General features: G+C 40.4%; 1 protein-coding gene across 1 annotated transcript in view; it reads left to right on the top strand.

Annotated features, from left to right (window-relative positions):
- The window catches only part of ADCYAP1R1 (adenylate cyclase activating polypeptide 1 (pituitary) receptor type I), a 111,593-nt gene that overhangs the window by 22,930 nt on the left and 70,976 nt on the right, over positions 1 to 17,687 (top strand). The window contains exon 2 of the mRNA XM_009333313.1: positions 3,566 to 3,671. Coding sequence (XP_009331588.1) covers positions 3,566 to 3,671 — 106 coding nt within the window. The remainder of the gene's footprint in view (positions 1 to 3,565; positions 3,672 to 17,687) is intronic.

Genomic DNA, 17,687 nt, shown 5'->3' with positions numbered 1-17,687 from the left:
GGGAAGCTGGCCGGGGGGGGCCGCTGCTCGGGGACTGGCTGGGCATCGGTAAAAGGGTGGTGAGAGATTGCACTGTGCATCACTTGCTTTGTGTATTATTATTATTATTATTAATATTATTATATTATTATTACTATAATTTTATTTCAATTATTAAACTGTTTTTATCTCAACCCACAAGTTTTTCTCACTTGTGCTCTTCTCATTCTCTCCCCCATCCCACCGGGGAGGGGGGAGTAAGCGAGCGGCTGCGTGGTGCTCAGTTGCCGACTGAGGCTAAACCACGACACACATTTATAGAGCTGTAGGCAGCTGCTTTTGTCTTTTTGTGTTCTCTCAGAACTAAACAGACATTGATTGTATTTACTGTATTTGTATCTATACAAATATATGCCCTTTCAAAATTGGTGTGAGTCAAACTCCTTCACTCCATTGAGAGTAATGATTTTTTTAAGAAGAATTAATTTCATGCACTATCCACTTGGTTTCTTGATTTTTCTAGTATGTGTCAAAATATTCTTTAACTGCACATATCACTAATATCTTCTGGGAAACTGAAACCAGACTGTCTCTACTGAACTCAGGAAATTGCAAATGTCCTTGAGGCAAAAGAAATTAAATCAGGAGGCCATGAAGTTCCAGCTTACACTTCCATTTGAATTGTGCTCTGCCGTTCAGTTGTTAAACACTGACTTGACACATTAAAGGCTCGACCAGTCCATAGTTAATGGAGAAACATGAAACATGTGGATCCTTTCAGGAAAACATGGTAACATTAATGCATCTTTGCATTCAACAGAGATGAATATAAAACTTTTTTATAAAGTGGTTTTTGTTTTGTTTTGTTTTTTTTTTTATAGCCTTTTGTTATAAACTATCCAAACCTGGTCTTATTTTCTCAGATACGGCATTGCTAATTAGCAGAGATGACAGGCAGCTTCTACTCTCTCCTTTGGCTCTGAGGTTACTGTTTCCTCCTTTTCTTTGCTTTCTGTCTCGGTTTCCGTGTTCCTCAATATTTTTTTTTTTTTAAATCTGTTGATGAAGAGTGCAACAAAACAGCATAAAGATGGTTTTGGGAAGTGATATCAAAGTAGCCTGCTAATAGTGAAAGCTTAAGGAAGGCTACAGTGATAGGTGAAGCATATCGCTCTAATGTTCTCTCTGTGCCCAGCAGCCTGCATTTCAAATACCTCCTGAGCCAAACTGACTAAATTTAGTCAGTTTAGTCAGATACATCTGACTAGATGTGCCTGTCTGCAAGGAAAACAATAAAATATGAGCTTTTAACCTTAGGTTTTCTTTATAATCAGTCAAGTCCTGGCTTTGATTTGCCTCTGCTAAAGAAGACACCAAAAATAAGAAGGATAAATCACACTCTTTTTTCCTTTGACTATAGATTGAATCTAAACCTTTTTCTCAAAGGTCTGGAGTTACCCCATAGGACATCAAAAGATGGGCATGGTGGGTTTCTTAGTGTTTGGTGTCCTCTGATGGACTTTGCATACATACGTACACACATACATTTATGTTTTGAACTCCTATAACATTTAACATCCACAATATCAAGCTGAAAAGAGTTCTGCAAGTTAACAATAAGTGTGTGAAGAAACATTTCCTTTTGTTTATTCTTATCCTCTTTGCATAGACAATTTATATTGTAATTATATTATTATTATTATAATATGACAGCTTTTCTAATCTGCATATACTGAACTGTGTAGAAACTGCCACGTTCATGTACTGAGACAACCCCTGGACACTCCTTTCAGACCTGGGCAACTGTGGAGAGTAAACCAGTACTAGCAGCAGAAGCCTGATTTACTTGCTATTTCTCTTTTTTTTAAAAGATATTCTAAGAACTTGAATGTCAGCCAATGCAATTTTCTCAATCTTTGGTGAGGTTTAGGGGATGATGTAGCAAAAGCCCTTATGTTCTTGGGAGATCCCAGAGATCTGTGATAATATACATTTTCCAGGCCCTTGGGAGCCCCTAGAACAGAACAGTGTTTGTTTTGAAGACAAACAAATCTAATATGGTTATGCCTGGTGTATCCCACGGCGAAAATAACTGAAATTTATTACTGGGATCTTGGAGATGAAACTGTAGCATTATCAGTTCCTACAAATGGTGAGTAAAGCTAGTAAAGTAGAGTCCATTAGGAAACTCTCTGTCTTTGACTTAGGGGCGGTGGCTTGTAACTGTTACAACATCAGAAGTGTGCAAATGGCTCCCTGCCTCCTAGCACACACAAAAACACAACACAAGCACCACCAGACTAGGATTACGTGTGCCTTGGGATTCACTGTGTGTATTGAGTGTGTGGTGGCAGTTCGATGCATTAGTGACCCAAACCGTTCACTCCATTCCCTCTACTGGGATGTGAGGGAAGTAAAGTTGACCTGTGCAGATAGGGCTCCAAAAATAAACTGAAGCAGATGGAATTCAGGGGTTGCTTTCCCTGTTTGCTTGTTCTTACTTAGCAGGTAAAGGAAAACAGACCGCTTGGCAGGTGCACTCTACTTCCTCTGTAGTTCTCCATCGTCAAGAGTGAAGGAAATGGGATGGGAAATATGAAACAGCAAAGCTGCTTGCAGAGAACCAGGGTGACCTATCCTATCTTCAACCAGTGCACTGATTTTCATGGTGCTTGCCACAGAGTGTGATTTGAACCTTAGCAGTACCCCTATAAAATGATCTAATGAAACCTGAGATTGTATTTCCCCTGAACTGATATCCCCTGGCCACTTTCTACAACAGGAATGAAATTTTGTATTGATTTCTGGGAATGGGTCCCATTCTTATTTTGTTGCTGCTTTGGGATTGCCTGCATTCTGTTGACTGCAATGTTCCTGTTACAGACTCATTTATCTTTTTTTTTTTTTTTTTTTTTTTTAATCCCCCACTTTTTTCCTTGTAGCGGGCTGCCTTAGAGCCTTAAAGATGGGGAAAAAAAAGAAAAAAGAAAAAGAAAAGTTTTGGATCAAGTCACCTCAGTTTAATTGGCATTGCATTCTTTTTTGGCAAGAAAGTAGCCTTGTATTCACTGGGAATAAAGGAAGAAGGAAACATTAAGGAATGGACAGGGTGAAAGACTAAGAGAAAGAGCTTTTAATTTAGTTTTGAGTCCTGAGTGAGGTTGATGGATTGTGCAAGACTCATAAGAAACTGGTGGAAGATCGAACTGAGCCTCAGCTGATTTCTGATTCCTCTTTAAATTATTTCTCTATTTAGAGGTAGCTTTGCTTCAGCCTTATATGAGGAAGGAATACAATAAAATAAAGCAAACACATTAGAAATTACACTTGGACAGTGTAACATAAAAACACAAAAGCCCCAAACAATTTATAAGCATTATAATTCCATAGTTTGGCCTTCAGCCTTCCGGGGGGCGGGGGGAGGAGGAGGGGGAAGAAGTTTGTTGAGTTTTCTCTCATCTTCTAAGGATGTTTTTATTTCTTTTTGGAATGAGACCTCAAAACTTACTGATGTTTCATCATAAAGTCACCAGCTATTTTAAGTTTTTAATTATTCTTTCTCCACATTTTTTCCCCCACATTTCAGGTTACAGCAACCCATTCCAACTGCATCATTAAAAAGGAGCAAGAGACTTGTCTGGAGAAGATACGGAGGGCAGCTGCCCTGAACCCTCTCAATGACTCTTCTCCAGGTGAGTTTCAGCTTGGGATAGATCATGTACACTGAACTGATGGTTTCTAAACCTTTCCTGTCATGTCTGCAGGGGTTTCCAGCAATGTCAATGCAAACACCTTACTGTAAGAGGTGCGGTCACTGCAGCTGAATGAGCTTAGAGAAACATTATAAGGACAAAAAAATCAATCAATGGAGAGGTACCAGAACAATTGCTGGTTATTATCAGAGGTCAGGAATTTGCTTGTGTACTTGAGGTGATGCAGTGACATACATCTACAAAATTAATCCCAAAAGAAAAAAAAAAGGAAAGAAAAAAAACCCCAGTGTGCCTGGAAAGGCCTTGATAGTGTTTATGTCTTCTGCTGGTGCAGGCGGCAACAGCTATTGGGGACTGGACATAAGACTAAGTGCATCACTGGTCTGTTCTGTAACAGCTCATTCCCCCTCATCAGTTCAGTAATAATTTGTGCCTCTTTCTCACATGATCTGAAGACCTTTACAGGGATTAACATTGTGATGACCATAATCTTGATAAAGAATACTTGTGCTATTGCTGAGATAAGAAACTGAGGCAGCAAGCAAAGAAGAAATTGATAGTTTCATATCCTGTCTCATGTCCCACTGACTGCAGCAGGAGCTGCTTATGGCCAGCACCAGTGAGAGAAGGGCGAAGAATGACAAAGAAACTAATTGGAAATCAGGATCTATTTTCTGAGTCCTGTCCAAACTGCTTCTACTGTGACTAGAATTGGTAAAACTGCAGAGAAAAGCGGATAAAACACATTGTGCGTGTGATAAAAGAAGGGAGATTTCTTTCCCCTTTTCCTCACCATATATTTTAGCCCAGAAGCAAGGGAGGGCAGGATGCAGATCTCTGTGTTACCAGAGCATCCTCCGAAGCAAGCCATTCCTGCATTTTAGCTGCTGGGAGTATTTCCATCAGAGTCCTGCTATTCATCTCACACATAAGCTCATTTTTGTTCTGCTTCCCAGCTTTGGGCAAATGAACTGTGTGGTTTGGTGGAACCGCGGAAAGCATGTACTTCAGGCAGTTCATTTCAGCCCAGGGATGTGTTTTTGAGACCTTCTTTGTGCATTACAGAAGAGCTTCTTAATTCCTCCCTGTCCTGGTTTCGGCAGGGATAGAGTTAATTTCCTTCCTAGCAGCTGGTACAGTGCTGTGTTTTGGATTTAGGATGAGAATAAACTTGATAACTCACCGATGTTTTAGTTGTTGCTAGGTAGTGCTTACACTAGCCAAGGACTTTTCAGTTTCCCATGCTCTACCGACTGAGCAGGCTGGAGGTGCACGAGAAGCTGGGAGGGGGCACAGCCAAACTGACCCAAGGGACATTCCATACCATGGGACGTCATGCTCAGCATATAAAGCTGGGGGAAGAAGGAGGAAAGGGGGGACGTTCAGAGTGATGGCGTTTGTCTTCCCAAGTAACCGTTACTTGGTGATGGAGCCCTGCATTCCTGGGGATGGCTGAACACCTGCCTGCCCATGGGAAGTAGTGAATGAATTCCTTGTTTTGCTTTGCTTGTGCATGTGGTTTTTGCTTTCCCTATTAAACTGTCTTTATCTCAACCCACGAGTTTTCTCACTTTTCCCCTTCCAATTCTCTCCCTCATCCCACTGTGGGGGAGTGAGCGAGCGGCTGCGTGGTGCTCAGTTGCCGGCTGAGGTTAAACCACGACACTCCCTGGTCCAGAAATGGCATAAGCAAAGACAAAAGGGAAAAAATACTGTTTCTTCTCCCCTACCCCCAGAATGATGTCAAAAGCTGATCATGAGCCCCCCTTCTTACGATTATGCAATGGCTATTATTTGGATTCAAGAATTCATAGATTTTCCCAGGTCAAATGAGACTATTTCACCAGCTAGTTTGTTCTTTATCACTCAAATCCAGAATAACCTTGGTAGTTGGGGGACTATGCAGACTGAACTCCTCCCCCCCCCCCGTCTGCTCCAAATTCAAAGAGCACAGCTCAGAGATGCAGGAGGTCCAGAGCCATTGGAAAGGCTTTTGCATCTCAATGTGATTAAAATGTATCACCCACTCAGGCAGGAAGGGACTGAATCCTTTCAAGCACTAGCTCAGCAGCAGAACCCAGCTGCTTTTTATTCTGTTCACCCAATATTTTTGTGTTGAACCACTGTAAAGATTTTCCCAGGCTCACTGTGCATCTTTTAGTTGTTCCCCACATCCTCTAGCAACAAGTTCCACAGTTTACGTGGCTTTGGGTAAAGAAGTCACATCCCTTCAAGGACATTTATTTTCCAGTGAAGAATTCTGGCATATTTCTTGTTTGAAAGCCATTTCATTCCATGGATCCTGTTTGTTGCCCTTTCTCTCTATGTTTTTTAAATAATTGTAGACACGTTTTACATATATTTTATTTCACCTCTGGGACTATAGCATTCCACTCTGTCCCCATTAAGTCCTGACCTTCCAGACTCACCTTTCATTACATGATACCTATTTCAAGCCAGATGCTGCCATCCTCATTCCCAACAAAGCCTCATCTCCATAGTTAAAGGATGGGACATCAACAGAGCTCTACCATCTTCTTAGTGTTTGCTCAATGCCATTGAGATACTACTTACTCTGTTTTGAATGACACCTTATTGCTGCCTGCTAACAAGAGGTGTAGAAACATGGGATACTCCACGCATGGTGAATTCACACCCTGCAATATTTGGGAAAATACCACAAGTATCCATTTTCTCCAAAAGCACTTTTGCCCCTGGTCTGTTACTGGAATGGAGCACTATTCGCCACAGCTGAACCTGGCTTTTAGGTTAAGTTATCAAGCATTGTTTGGAGAAGTTTCATTACAAAACTCCCTGAAGAAGCAGTAACTGCCCATAAATTAAGCAGTCATATTTGCAGTGTGTTGATGCCTCCCAATTTTCACCTGCTGCAGACAACCTATTTTTCACCTGGGAGAAGTGAAAATTGCCCAACATTTGGTTTTTGTTATTCATCTGTAGCAGTAAGATTTACTAATGATGTCAGGTAGTGGAGAAATATGTTATTAGCTTGTTTCCTTTCAAAGAAAGAGAAACATAGGAAATAACTCCCTTGCTTGTCAGAAACAGCTGAAAGAAAGAAGAAATCCCTCCTGGCTGATGAGTAAACTTCTGTTTATTCAAGATCAAGGAGAAGCATAAAACTACCTCTTCCCCCTTCTGATTATTTCTGCATGCAAATTTCCACAGAACAATGCAATATATAAATTTTCTGAGGATTTATTTCTCCTCGAGGGGCTGCAGGGTATAAAATGGGATTGTGAGTTTTTAGACTCTGTAGAGGCTCAGGCACATGTTCAAGTTACTGTGTCTTAAAAAAATCCTCCAAAACAGCTGAACTACAGTAACCTCTGTAAGCAAGGTACCTCCACATTCTGTTGCAGGTGACACAAAGTCAAATGATCACATAAAAAACTTGAATCTGGGACATGAACAGTCTTTGTGATCTGTATTTCCACAGTACCTAGAACAATAACATTACAGATCATGAATCCTACTCCAAGGTGCCCACGTGGTGCAAAAAATAACAATGGTAATAGTAAGTTCTCTGCTCCTGTTCAGAGACCTTGTGTTCTGCACTGATATTTCTCCTGCCTAAAAGTACTGCATGGAAAGCAATGCACTTTGAAGTCAAAAGAGGAAGAACATCTTATGGGTTCCTACATTTTGCAATAATTCAACTCTCCTGCCTTTGTTTTGCCCCCTTGCTGTGTTCAGCGTCTGTGAACACAGACATAAACTAAGTGGTTCCCCAGAGCTCCTCTGGGTGAGGTCCAACACAAACACAATGTTGATGCTGCAACTGCAACCACAGGTCTTGAAAAGCAAGTTTGGCACTATATTATGGAAAGCATCCAGCCCTGAATTGTCAGTGCTCTGATATTTTCCCCTTTTCCTCCCCCTCTACCTCTCATGCCCAGATGCTCATTACCGTTTTATTCTTCACAGCATTGTTTTCCCTCCTTCTGCTGCTGTGTAATGCCTATAATACTTCAGAGACAATGATTGCCTTGAGATTTTCTGTTGTTTTCTGGGGTGGTTTTTTTTTTTGTTTTTTTTTTGTTTTTTTCCATGGGGTTTATGATAACTTCTTTCTCTTAAGTGCTTTAAATTCTTCAGGAGCCTTTATATAAGAAGAAATAAGGAGCATGTGCTGACCCTGTGTGTCCATCCCTGTTCAACTGCCACCTACAGCCTGAATGAAAAAGAGAATTTGAAGAAAATGAAATCTCAGCAGGACCCCGAATCTGACTCCTTTGTTCTGGAGACAGAATTAAAGTTACAAAGTGAAATAATGAAAGACAAAGACAAAAAAGAAAAAAGGGGTGGGAATGATTACTTCATACTTGACTTCTCCAGGCAGTGAAGCCAGGCTACTTCTTCAATCAATGTTTCCAATCTCTGTTGTTTGAGGTTTTGTCCCTGTTCTGTTCCTGTTGGACCCTCTTCTAGGTGTCAGCAGTCCTCAAGGGACTTTCTGCCTGATAGGAATTGATAATGCTCACTGCTGATACATACGCACCCTTTTTCATTTTATTTTTTCCCATCCAGACTCTGTTGACCTGCTCCCAACCCTGGGGCTAGGAAAGAATGGCACAGGAGTTACTCAGATGCTGAATGACAGTTTCTTGGGTCACGTACACTCAGCATAGGATTCATCTAATTAAATGTTGATGCCTGCAAATGCATCTACACTACAAATGAGCAAGTCACCTTGCTTATTTTGTAGCTCTGGATATCTAATAAGTAGAGCCTGAGACATTATTCATTTCATCCTCAAAGTAGATTAGATGATGCCTTTTTTTTCTCTACAGACATATATGGAAGTAAGGATGACCATCTCAGCTATATATATTTACACTGTAGAGGTCTACATTTTATTAGAAAGATCCTACCTTTAGCATCTGGCTGTGTTATACTGACTAGGTCATGCTAGAGGACTGGATTACTCAAAAAAGTCTGGACCATGATTTTTACCATAGGAAGTTTTGATATTTAGGTGTCTTCTTCATACCATCTGACGCGCGGAAAAGTAACTTCACAAGTCTTAGATAGAATTGTAAAGTAGGTATGTTTATTCAGCGCTGGGGGAACATGGGGAGTCATCTCCTAAACCATGCCCCCCATTACTGTTCTTTGGAGATCTTTTATAACATTCACCCATCGTATGGTGGGTTTCCAGCACATCTGGTTATCACTTGCCATGGGGTGGGTTTCCAACGCTCCTCCAGCACATCTGGTTATCACTCACCATGGGGTGGGTCTCCAACTCATTTTGTTATCTCTCGGTGTGTTTACAGACATTTCGCTAAGCGCCTTTTTATACAATACTGTCAAAAGTCATTTAAGCAATGCTAGCAAGAGCAATCTATTTTATAAGCAATGTTAAGCCATTTAAGCAATGTTAGCAAGAGCAATCTTTGTGAATGTATCTGGTTTTTCCTTGCTTCACCATCCACATACTTAGCTGTAGTAGATCTGCTTATACTTGTGTGAGCAAGTTTTGCAATCAATGCTTCCTTGAGTGGTGACCTCAAAAGACAGGCAGGTGTTCAGCAGCCTGCACATTCACACTTGCCGCATGCATGCACTGACAGAGAGTCTCCCAGCTGTTTTCTGCTTCCTGGTGGGCTTGTATCTCACCTAGAGGTAACTCCAAGGGCCTTACACATTTGGCTTGATCTGGGATCTACTGACCAGTTGCATCTGATACTGTGTATGGGAGCACAAGATCACAGCCAGGAAATATGCCACTCAGAGAAATCACACGCTGGCAAGAGCCCTGCTAATGAACATTTCTCCAGCTGCAGATTGGCATGATAGACTTTTCCCAGCCTGTTACTTGTCTTGCTTTCCATTGTTGGAACTTGATATTCCAGACTTGTCCTTTGAATGTGGCTCGTTCTCAAATGGTGGGGGAGTTCCTTGGGTGATCTGCAGATTTGGGCCTCTGGTTTAATGTTTATAGTGCCTAAAATGGACTAATCTGGAATGAGCCATGGTATGATAATAGTGAACACAATGCAAGAATTTGAATAGAAATAGAAGTGATGAGGACTCACTGGTGATTATGTGGTTCATGACTCACTGTCAAATTGATCTTTAACTTGTAGTCCTAGTTAGCTGGTCCCATTACTCCTGTCTTTCCTCTGAAAAATGTTGAAGGGCAGTAGTATTGCCAGGCAAGTAAAAAAATTCAAATGAAATAAGTATTTGCAGGGATGCGATGCCTACAATGATCTTTGTTAAGAGGAATCCTACCAGCAAGTTACCCTGTAAATCAACAGGAAAGAAACTGGTAAGGGTGCCAAGGGGGTAGGAGGTGGAAATTAGAAGGTAGTGGTGGTAATACAATGAGAGAGAAAATCACAGTAGACTTTGAAAAATGTTTCCAACTTCATATGACGATGGAGCAGGTTTTTTTAGTTTCAGATTTTCATTGGGTGTCTCATCAGCCTCCTGTTCTCTCAGAGCCTTTTAATTATCTGCTTTTATTTCCATTGGCACCACTGGGAAGACATTATTTCATTGTGTGCCTGTGTATGTGTGCATGTGTCTCCTTTACTGATGCAGCTGTGCACAAGAACAATAGGACTAGGATTGTTCTTCCCACACTCAGTTTTTAAAAGCTATTGAATTCCTAGAGTTGGGAGGGTATAGCTAAGAATATGTCTCTACAGCTATATGTTTTCTACTTAGCTCCTATTTGAGCCAGGATACTTAGATAGCTTTGGTCTGCTTGAATACATCTGTCTTAGGTCAAAGATGAGGTTTTGTGCTAATGGATTTATCCATATTACACTGCATAAAGTGTCTTCTACTAACCTTATGTTAGAGATGGTAGAGGCAAGCAAGAATTTCAAGGTAGAAGATAGGGATCATGTGTTACCAGGGTTAGGATCTGCACTCATTTCAGACATCTATACTGTAGAGGTCTCTATCTGAACAAGACACCTGTGCAATCCTTAGTACCTGAACTGTGATCAAGCTTTACTCTTTCTCAGGCAAATGCAAGAAAAAAAGCTTCCCTAATCTCTGTTTTCCAAGCATTGACTCATTCTTCAGCTCTTTGCTGAATGCCTCTGAGTTTATCAGCAGGCTTTTTAGAAATCTGTTCATCAGATACAATGGATGGATTCATGTTACCTAAATATGGTTGTATAAAGTACAGAGGCCTTTATTAATGCTAGTTATTTAGAGTGTGTTTATAGTCAATAGACCAAAATAAGTACTTAGGAGTCACTTACACTTACAAGTACTTACAGGACATAAACTTGTCCTATTTTACACATCCGTCTTACGTAAAAAAGACTGTAAGACAAGTGCCCATTTCTCTCCATTGCCTATTAAAGCAATCATTATGGACAATCATTATGAAGTTAGATGGTATGAATTCTATTGATAATAATGTAGCAGTACTGGAATGAACTAAACCTTCACAATCCAGGTATAAACCAAGCTGCAGGCTCTAGAAGGAATCTTGTTCCCAAATGCAGCAGCAGCAGCTAAAAAGGATGTTGGGAGCCTACCGTGAATTCAGTCACATTAGTGAGGCTGAAAGCCTGGAAGTGCATTGTCATTGAAAAAGTTCGGGATCAGCTGTGGCAGGGGAAAGAAAGGGTGCTGTGTCACAGGCAAGCTGCTTTGGAATGATCTACAGAAAAGTTTCTTGCCAGTCACAGCTGGAGATGGGACAAAACTCTGACAGGTGAATCACTGGTATGTTCTTATTTCTAGGAAAAGCCTCTAGCATATTTCTTTCTTACCTTTCTATAATATACAGCCAAGCTGTACTTACCTATATGGTCTGCCTGGGAAGACAAATAGTATAATAACAATAATTTTACTGGTGAAGGATTCCTGGTAACAGGGATTAAAAACCCATCCGCATTGTACCCTGGACATAATATGAAGATGCACATACTAATGCCAGCCGAGCAGGGATATTCATTTGGCATTGTAACTCTCAGCTGAGATCATGGTCCTGGGAGCAGAAATAATTTGCTGCAGGGCAGTGCTGTGCTTGTGCAAACCTACAGCTTTTGCTTCCAGATCTAGCTGGGTTGCCATTAGACTGGGGATCTCTGTACCATTCTTCACTGGGGATGACAGTGTCTTTGGTAATCCTATGTGTCTCAGTGTCAAGAAAGCCTTTCCTTAATATACTATCCCTTTCTCTTCAGTGCCATGTGCCACCACGGTACAGTGCTAAGCCATGGCAAATTGATGGAGTGTGTAGGGCCATAGGTGCATCATGCAGTACCAGAGCAGTATTCTACCATGGATTTTCTACAGCACATGTGATAGATATGGATACTTTAGTCTCTGTCCTAAGAGTCTTAATCCCAAGTCCTACTAGTTCCTATTCACTGTTTAGTCTCCAGGGGTGTGATTTGTCTCTCTTGATTTTAGTAACTAACACCTCAGTTGTCTAGTCTAAGCTAAGTCTAAGTAGCCACTGAAGAGCTGTGGGTGCTTCCTTAGAGCTATTCCTTTCAAACTGCTATGTGTTCCTGATATTTGTGGGATAAATTCTTCTCTGGAATGGCCTTTTTCTCTCCACTGACTCAAGAGGGAAGCTGGAGAGCAAGTTAAGCTATATGGACTCTCTAAGATACTTAAAACTTAGGTGAGGTGATCATCAGCCTAGGAAGGTCAGTTAAGATGACTCAGAGAAAAGATGCAAAAATTGCTGTAATGGAGCAGAAATTTCTATTATCTCCTTGGGCAGCATGAACACAATCTGTCGACACATTCAGCACCGGTTTGGTGGTTTAAATGAGGACTGCCTCCTTTGCAAGCCCTGCTAATAAATCTAAGTTTGGTCATCTTCTCAGCATTTGCTGGACTTCCATTCAGATGGGAAATGAAGGGAAGGAAAAGTACTGGAATTTAACGGCTACAGCTCTAAAAACACCATTAACTGCAAAGCATGAGCATGAGCTACTATTCCCATCCCATAGTATATTCATTGTAATAATTCCTACCTGGTTCTGTCAAAGCTATTGCTTTTGTAATCTCCAGAATTGTCAGGAAGTCCTTCTTTAATAACCGAAGAACATAAGTTAAAAGAAAATAAAAGGTGGAGTGGAATTTGTCCAGGCAACTGGATAAGATATTGACTCGGATAAGATTAGTTTCGGGGAGCAGGACTAAATAAAAGTATTTTTCTGCAAGCAGTTTTGTCATTGAAAAATGCAGCTTCAAGTTAAATTTTTAAATAATTTAGGCTGAAAAATAATGGCCATTAACAAATTCAGAAAATAAAAATGTATTGACATTTCATGACAGAACATTGTTTCAGAAGTATTGCTACGTAAATTTAATCTGGGTTAAAAAATAAAGAATGTTAAAATTAAAAATAAAAAGGTAAAATAAAATTTCCTATCTGCCTGTCCAAGTCTGTATTTCATGTCAGCCAAAAAGGCTGAAAACTCACTTAATTAAACAGAATTATGGTTTTTTTTTTGTTTGTTTGTTTAACCATTGAAACAAAATATCAATTATTTACACAGTTCCACTTGTGAGTTCCTTGTTTCTATGGTGACAGCTAGCCGCACCGCCTCTCTTTTTTTGGCCGGAGTTATATAGTATCAAGAAGCCCACTCTTACCTTCCCCGACATGGCACACACGGTGTGCAACGGGAAACTGGTCGAGAGTAAACAGGGGCAGCTCCTTTACAGTCCATGCAGAGGCTATCAGGAAGTGAGGGTTTGCCCCATATACTTATTTACTTGCTTTTGGGGTTTGATTTTTGTTTTTGATTTTTGTTTGTTTGTTTGTTTGTTTTTAATGACCATTTTCAAATGCAAAGTGTGGTAGATGCATTTGCAATGGATTTTACCTGTGGGACAGGGGGATTGTTTTAATTCATGTTGCCCCAGGCTGCAATTGTGAGCATTGCATGAAAATGCAAGCATGATATACCAGGTCGCCGCAGTTAAAAAATGAACGGTGAATAGCAGTGAAACTTCTGCAATGGAATGAGTGATGGTCTTTCGTGTGCTGCTGTGATCTGTCGGTATCTTCAGAGCCATGGACAGCTGGAAGCTCTGACAATTTACAGTCATTTAGCTTTTTAATATCTATAGTACTGTGGCAGAAAAAATCCCCAAAAGACTATTAACATGTCATCTGAATTATAACTGAGTGACCATCTATGATTTTAGTATGATTTTCATCAGATCTTTGCAGCTCCTTTAAAACTGTGTGCTTGTGCTGTATCCCATCGGGCAGCTGCTGCAGTCTTCTGCAGCAGCGGATACATTTCAGTGCTGAATTAAAGTGATTCCTTGCATGCAAACTGTCTTTTTATGAAGGTCCTAAAACCATGTTATATGTCTGTAAAAATGAGTGAGTCAGGTGTCAGACAACTGGATATTCTTTTAAAAGGTAATTCTGTGAAAATGTTCTTTTGTTCCTATTCCCATGGCATATTCTGTGGCTGTCTGCTGTATTTGCTGGCAAAAGTGAGTCTTTATTGCTTCTTTAGATTGTTAGTCTCGCTGAGAAAAACACAGCACTAAGAGAGTGAATTAGATTCTTGCTGGAGTCAATGGCACAGCTGACTGGTTTCTAGGATCTTTCTAGCGCTGGAACATCAGTATCCATCACTAGATGGATTAAGACAGCACTGATTGACTTAGAATTTCTCTGCACTGGCAGTGACTACATTTCAGGGAAATCCTAAATGAACCCTAGGCTTTGCATGTAAATTGTATCCTAGTGTCCAATAAGTTCCTGAAGCAAGAGAATTAGGGAATTTGGAGATTTTTAGGACCAGATTCAGGTGCACATAAACAGTAAGTGTCTCTAGATTCCTTAGGGTATCAAGACATTCTGACATGGGGCCTACAGAAGGTCTGTGTCTATCTGCACTGGCAACTTGATCCTCTGAAGCATCTCAAATTGCACTAAAAACCTATCTTTGTGAAAATAAATTGAATCCTTACAGTGGAAATACCTGGTGTACCTACCTAAAAATTCCATGTTGAGTCTAAGTTAGCCACCCAGGCTCCCTCAATGATCAATGATGAAAAACAGAAGATTTCTGAGTGCAGATCATTACCCACAGATATCTTCGTTTTATCACTGGAATTGCTTTCAGGGTTTCAGTAAATATATTGACTTCGTGGACTGTAGTGGAAGCTGAGACACAGGGGAAAGGGGTTTACTGTATACAGACAGATATCCAGCGCCATTTGAGATGCCTTGTGTGTCTGAGATGCCCACACAGGGCTGGAGGATGTGGCACAGACTTATTGGAGTAACAATATTGGAATAGAAGCAGGAGGTCAGGTAATAGCTCAGGTGGCCCTAGTGACATGCACTCAGGCAGATGAAGCCCACTTCAGTTTGCATACAGACATATATATTTAGGTTTCTTAGTCTGAACCTAAAGGACTCACTGAATCAGAGTGGCGAAACACCGGCACAGGTTGCCCAGGAGGTTGTAGATGCCCCATCCCTGGAAACATTCCAGGTCAGGTTGGATGGGGCTCTGAGCAACCTGATCTAGTTGAAGATGTCCCTGCTCATTGCAGAGGAGTTGGACTAGATGATCTTTAAAGGTCCCTTCCAACCCAAACCATTCTACAATTCTATGAATCTCAATGGAAAGAGATAGGCAGAGAACCAGTCATGTTTCCTAAAAGAGTCCTTTAAAAAAATAAAGGAAGGTTTGTTTGCTGAAGGATGTTAATCAACCTATTTGCATTGGTGGTAGAGACAGAGAAAAGAAAAATACTAACATTAAATATTCTGAGCACTGACTAACAGAGACATGTTTAGTCGTTTTTAACAGAGAAACTACAGGGTTACTGTACACACACATCCACAGAGTTCTATTAGGTTGTATTAATAGAATTACCCAAAGGCAAGGAAAGGACAATACAGCAATAATTTATGATCTTTGCTTCAGCTTGTAAAAGCCTAGAAGGATGTAGAAGATACTGGTACATAAGCTAATAATTAATAAAGACAAAATACAAATGTTGATCCTTTCTGTAATTCCTCAGGTTTGGGCTTCTGTTGCTAATAAATTCATAAAGTGTGGCCAGTGAATATAATAGGATCTACCAATACAGACTGAAAGTAGAATTCTTGGCTGTGTTAAGGATATATTTTATCACTGTGATATGACGAAGGATCTGTAATACACCTGCCGATTCCCATTCTACTCCACAATAGCTCCCCATATGTAATGATGTTTCTTATTGTTGGTAATGACAATCAGGATCCTCGTTCCTTCTTACAAAGCACAAGGGGGAATAGAGACATTAGAGCAGACAGACAGTGCGTGACACTGTTTTTTCATGAGCTGACAGGGCTATGAACTTGCGGAACACACAAAGCTTTTCCAAGAGAAGTATGAGCTGGAAACAATGCTCCAGCCTGGCACCTGCTGCAGAGAAGCATGACCAGACTCCTCCTTTTACTTACACATGGAGACTCTGGTCACCCAGTCCGTCATTTGCATGAGATGACAATGACAGTCATTAAGCATCATGCAGTGTCCTTCCCTTTCTGCCTTGTTTCTATTCAATCCTTCATTCAGTCTCTCATTAGGGATAGATTTAACAGGCTTAGCAATGGCACAGCCTGGGAAATGAACTGGTTGGACCTTATTTTCTGGGATATAATGGGACTTTTGTGAACCTGCTATGAAGGTGGCATTGTTTGAACTTCCTTGGTTATTTTGTACCTTGATATGAAGATGAGAACAGCATCAGGGTTGGGCTTTTTTTAAAGAGAGACAGCATGGAGTTTTTCTCATGGAACTTGAGATTTCTATGCCATAGGTATTTTTATCTCGGCTATTGTCCCAAAGCTGCCTTCAGGTCAATGGACAAAAGTTGGCTTTTTGAGGGAATGACTCATCAGACCTATTTCAAATGTCTGCTTTCAGATGAGAGACATTGTTCTATAGGATTGCCTGTTTCTATCTATCACTACAAAAATTTTGAGGGCTATTCAAATGTAGATGTTGGCAGCTGGTCAGTTGAATACCACTCTGGTAAACACATTTGCCAGTTACTGCTTGCTTTGTTAATGGGAATGGTTGTCTGTACTTAGACAGCTAGTGGGAGAACACTAAATGGGGTGGGAACAAGAAGGGGTTAGAACCCACTCCAATGGCTTTCCATTAATAATTTCAATTGGAAGATTTTTCTGTACACTCTTAAGAATCACTTCCTTTTCACCAGTGTATTGGCTTCTGGAGGAACATTCTGACATACCACATTTTGTACATTTAGAGTCACTCCTTTTGGTATCTGCGTATATTGTAGGATCACGTGGAAAGCGCTAGTCATGGATCAAGTGTTGTTAGACTAAAGACTCAAAAGTCGTCTTAGCCTGTTCTTTACTGTGAAATGTTTTTTCTGATGAGACTTCACCAAGCACTCATATTCTCACATAGGTGGCCAATAACTGAAATTGCCCAACTGTACAATTTCATTTCTTGTTTCAGCTTATTCTGAGCTACATCCATTACTTCTTAATACACCTTACAAACTTAAGCCAAGAACTTCATTACAGGAAACTGCCTACTCAATAATATATGCAGTTAAATAAGTGTAATAATTTGGACTCCTGACAGATTGTGCATATTGATTTTTCCTCAGCAAAATAAAACCGAAGAACAGTAAGTTAAATCATCTTCAGACAGATGAGCAAGTTACAGTACTATAACAAGTTATTAACTACTCCGTCTGCTAAGTGGTAGAAAAATATCTGTATATACTCCTCTCACCATGGCAAAAATGAGATAACTCAGTTTTACTTACCTTCAAAAGTAGAAGTGCAAAGTAACTTACATGCATAATAACACCTTAAATATCAACTCCCTGAGCCCTTACTAAGCCCTATTTTTTCCACAAAGTTCTTCATATGTCTACTTCATTAGACGCTTAAGCTATACCCTTTATTTTGTTGGAAATTGCAATGGATCAGATCTTGATCTCCTCCGCAGGATGCTGAAGAGATTTAGAAAG

The sequence above is a fragment of the Pygoscelis adeliae genome, unplaced genomic scaffold (assembly GCF_000699105.1).
Source record: "Pygoscelis adeliae isolate BGI_AS28 unplaced genomic scaffold, ASM69910v1 Scaffold88, whole genome shotgun sequence".
Classification (NCBI taxonomy): domain Eukaryota; kingdom Metazoa; phylum Chordata; class Aves; order Sphenisciformes; family Spheniscidae; genus Pygoscelis; species Pygoscelis adeliae.
The sequence above is the reverse complement of the archived record's forward strand: the minus strand, read 5'-3'. Positions and strand labels throughout refer to the sequence as shown.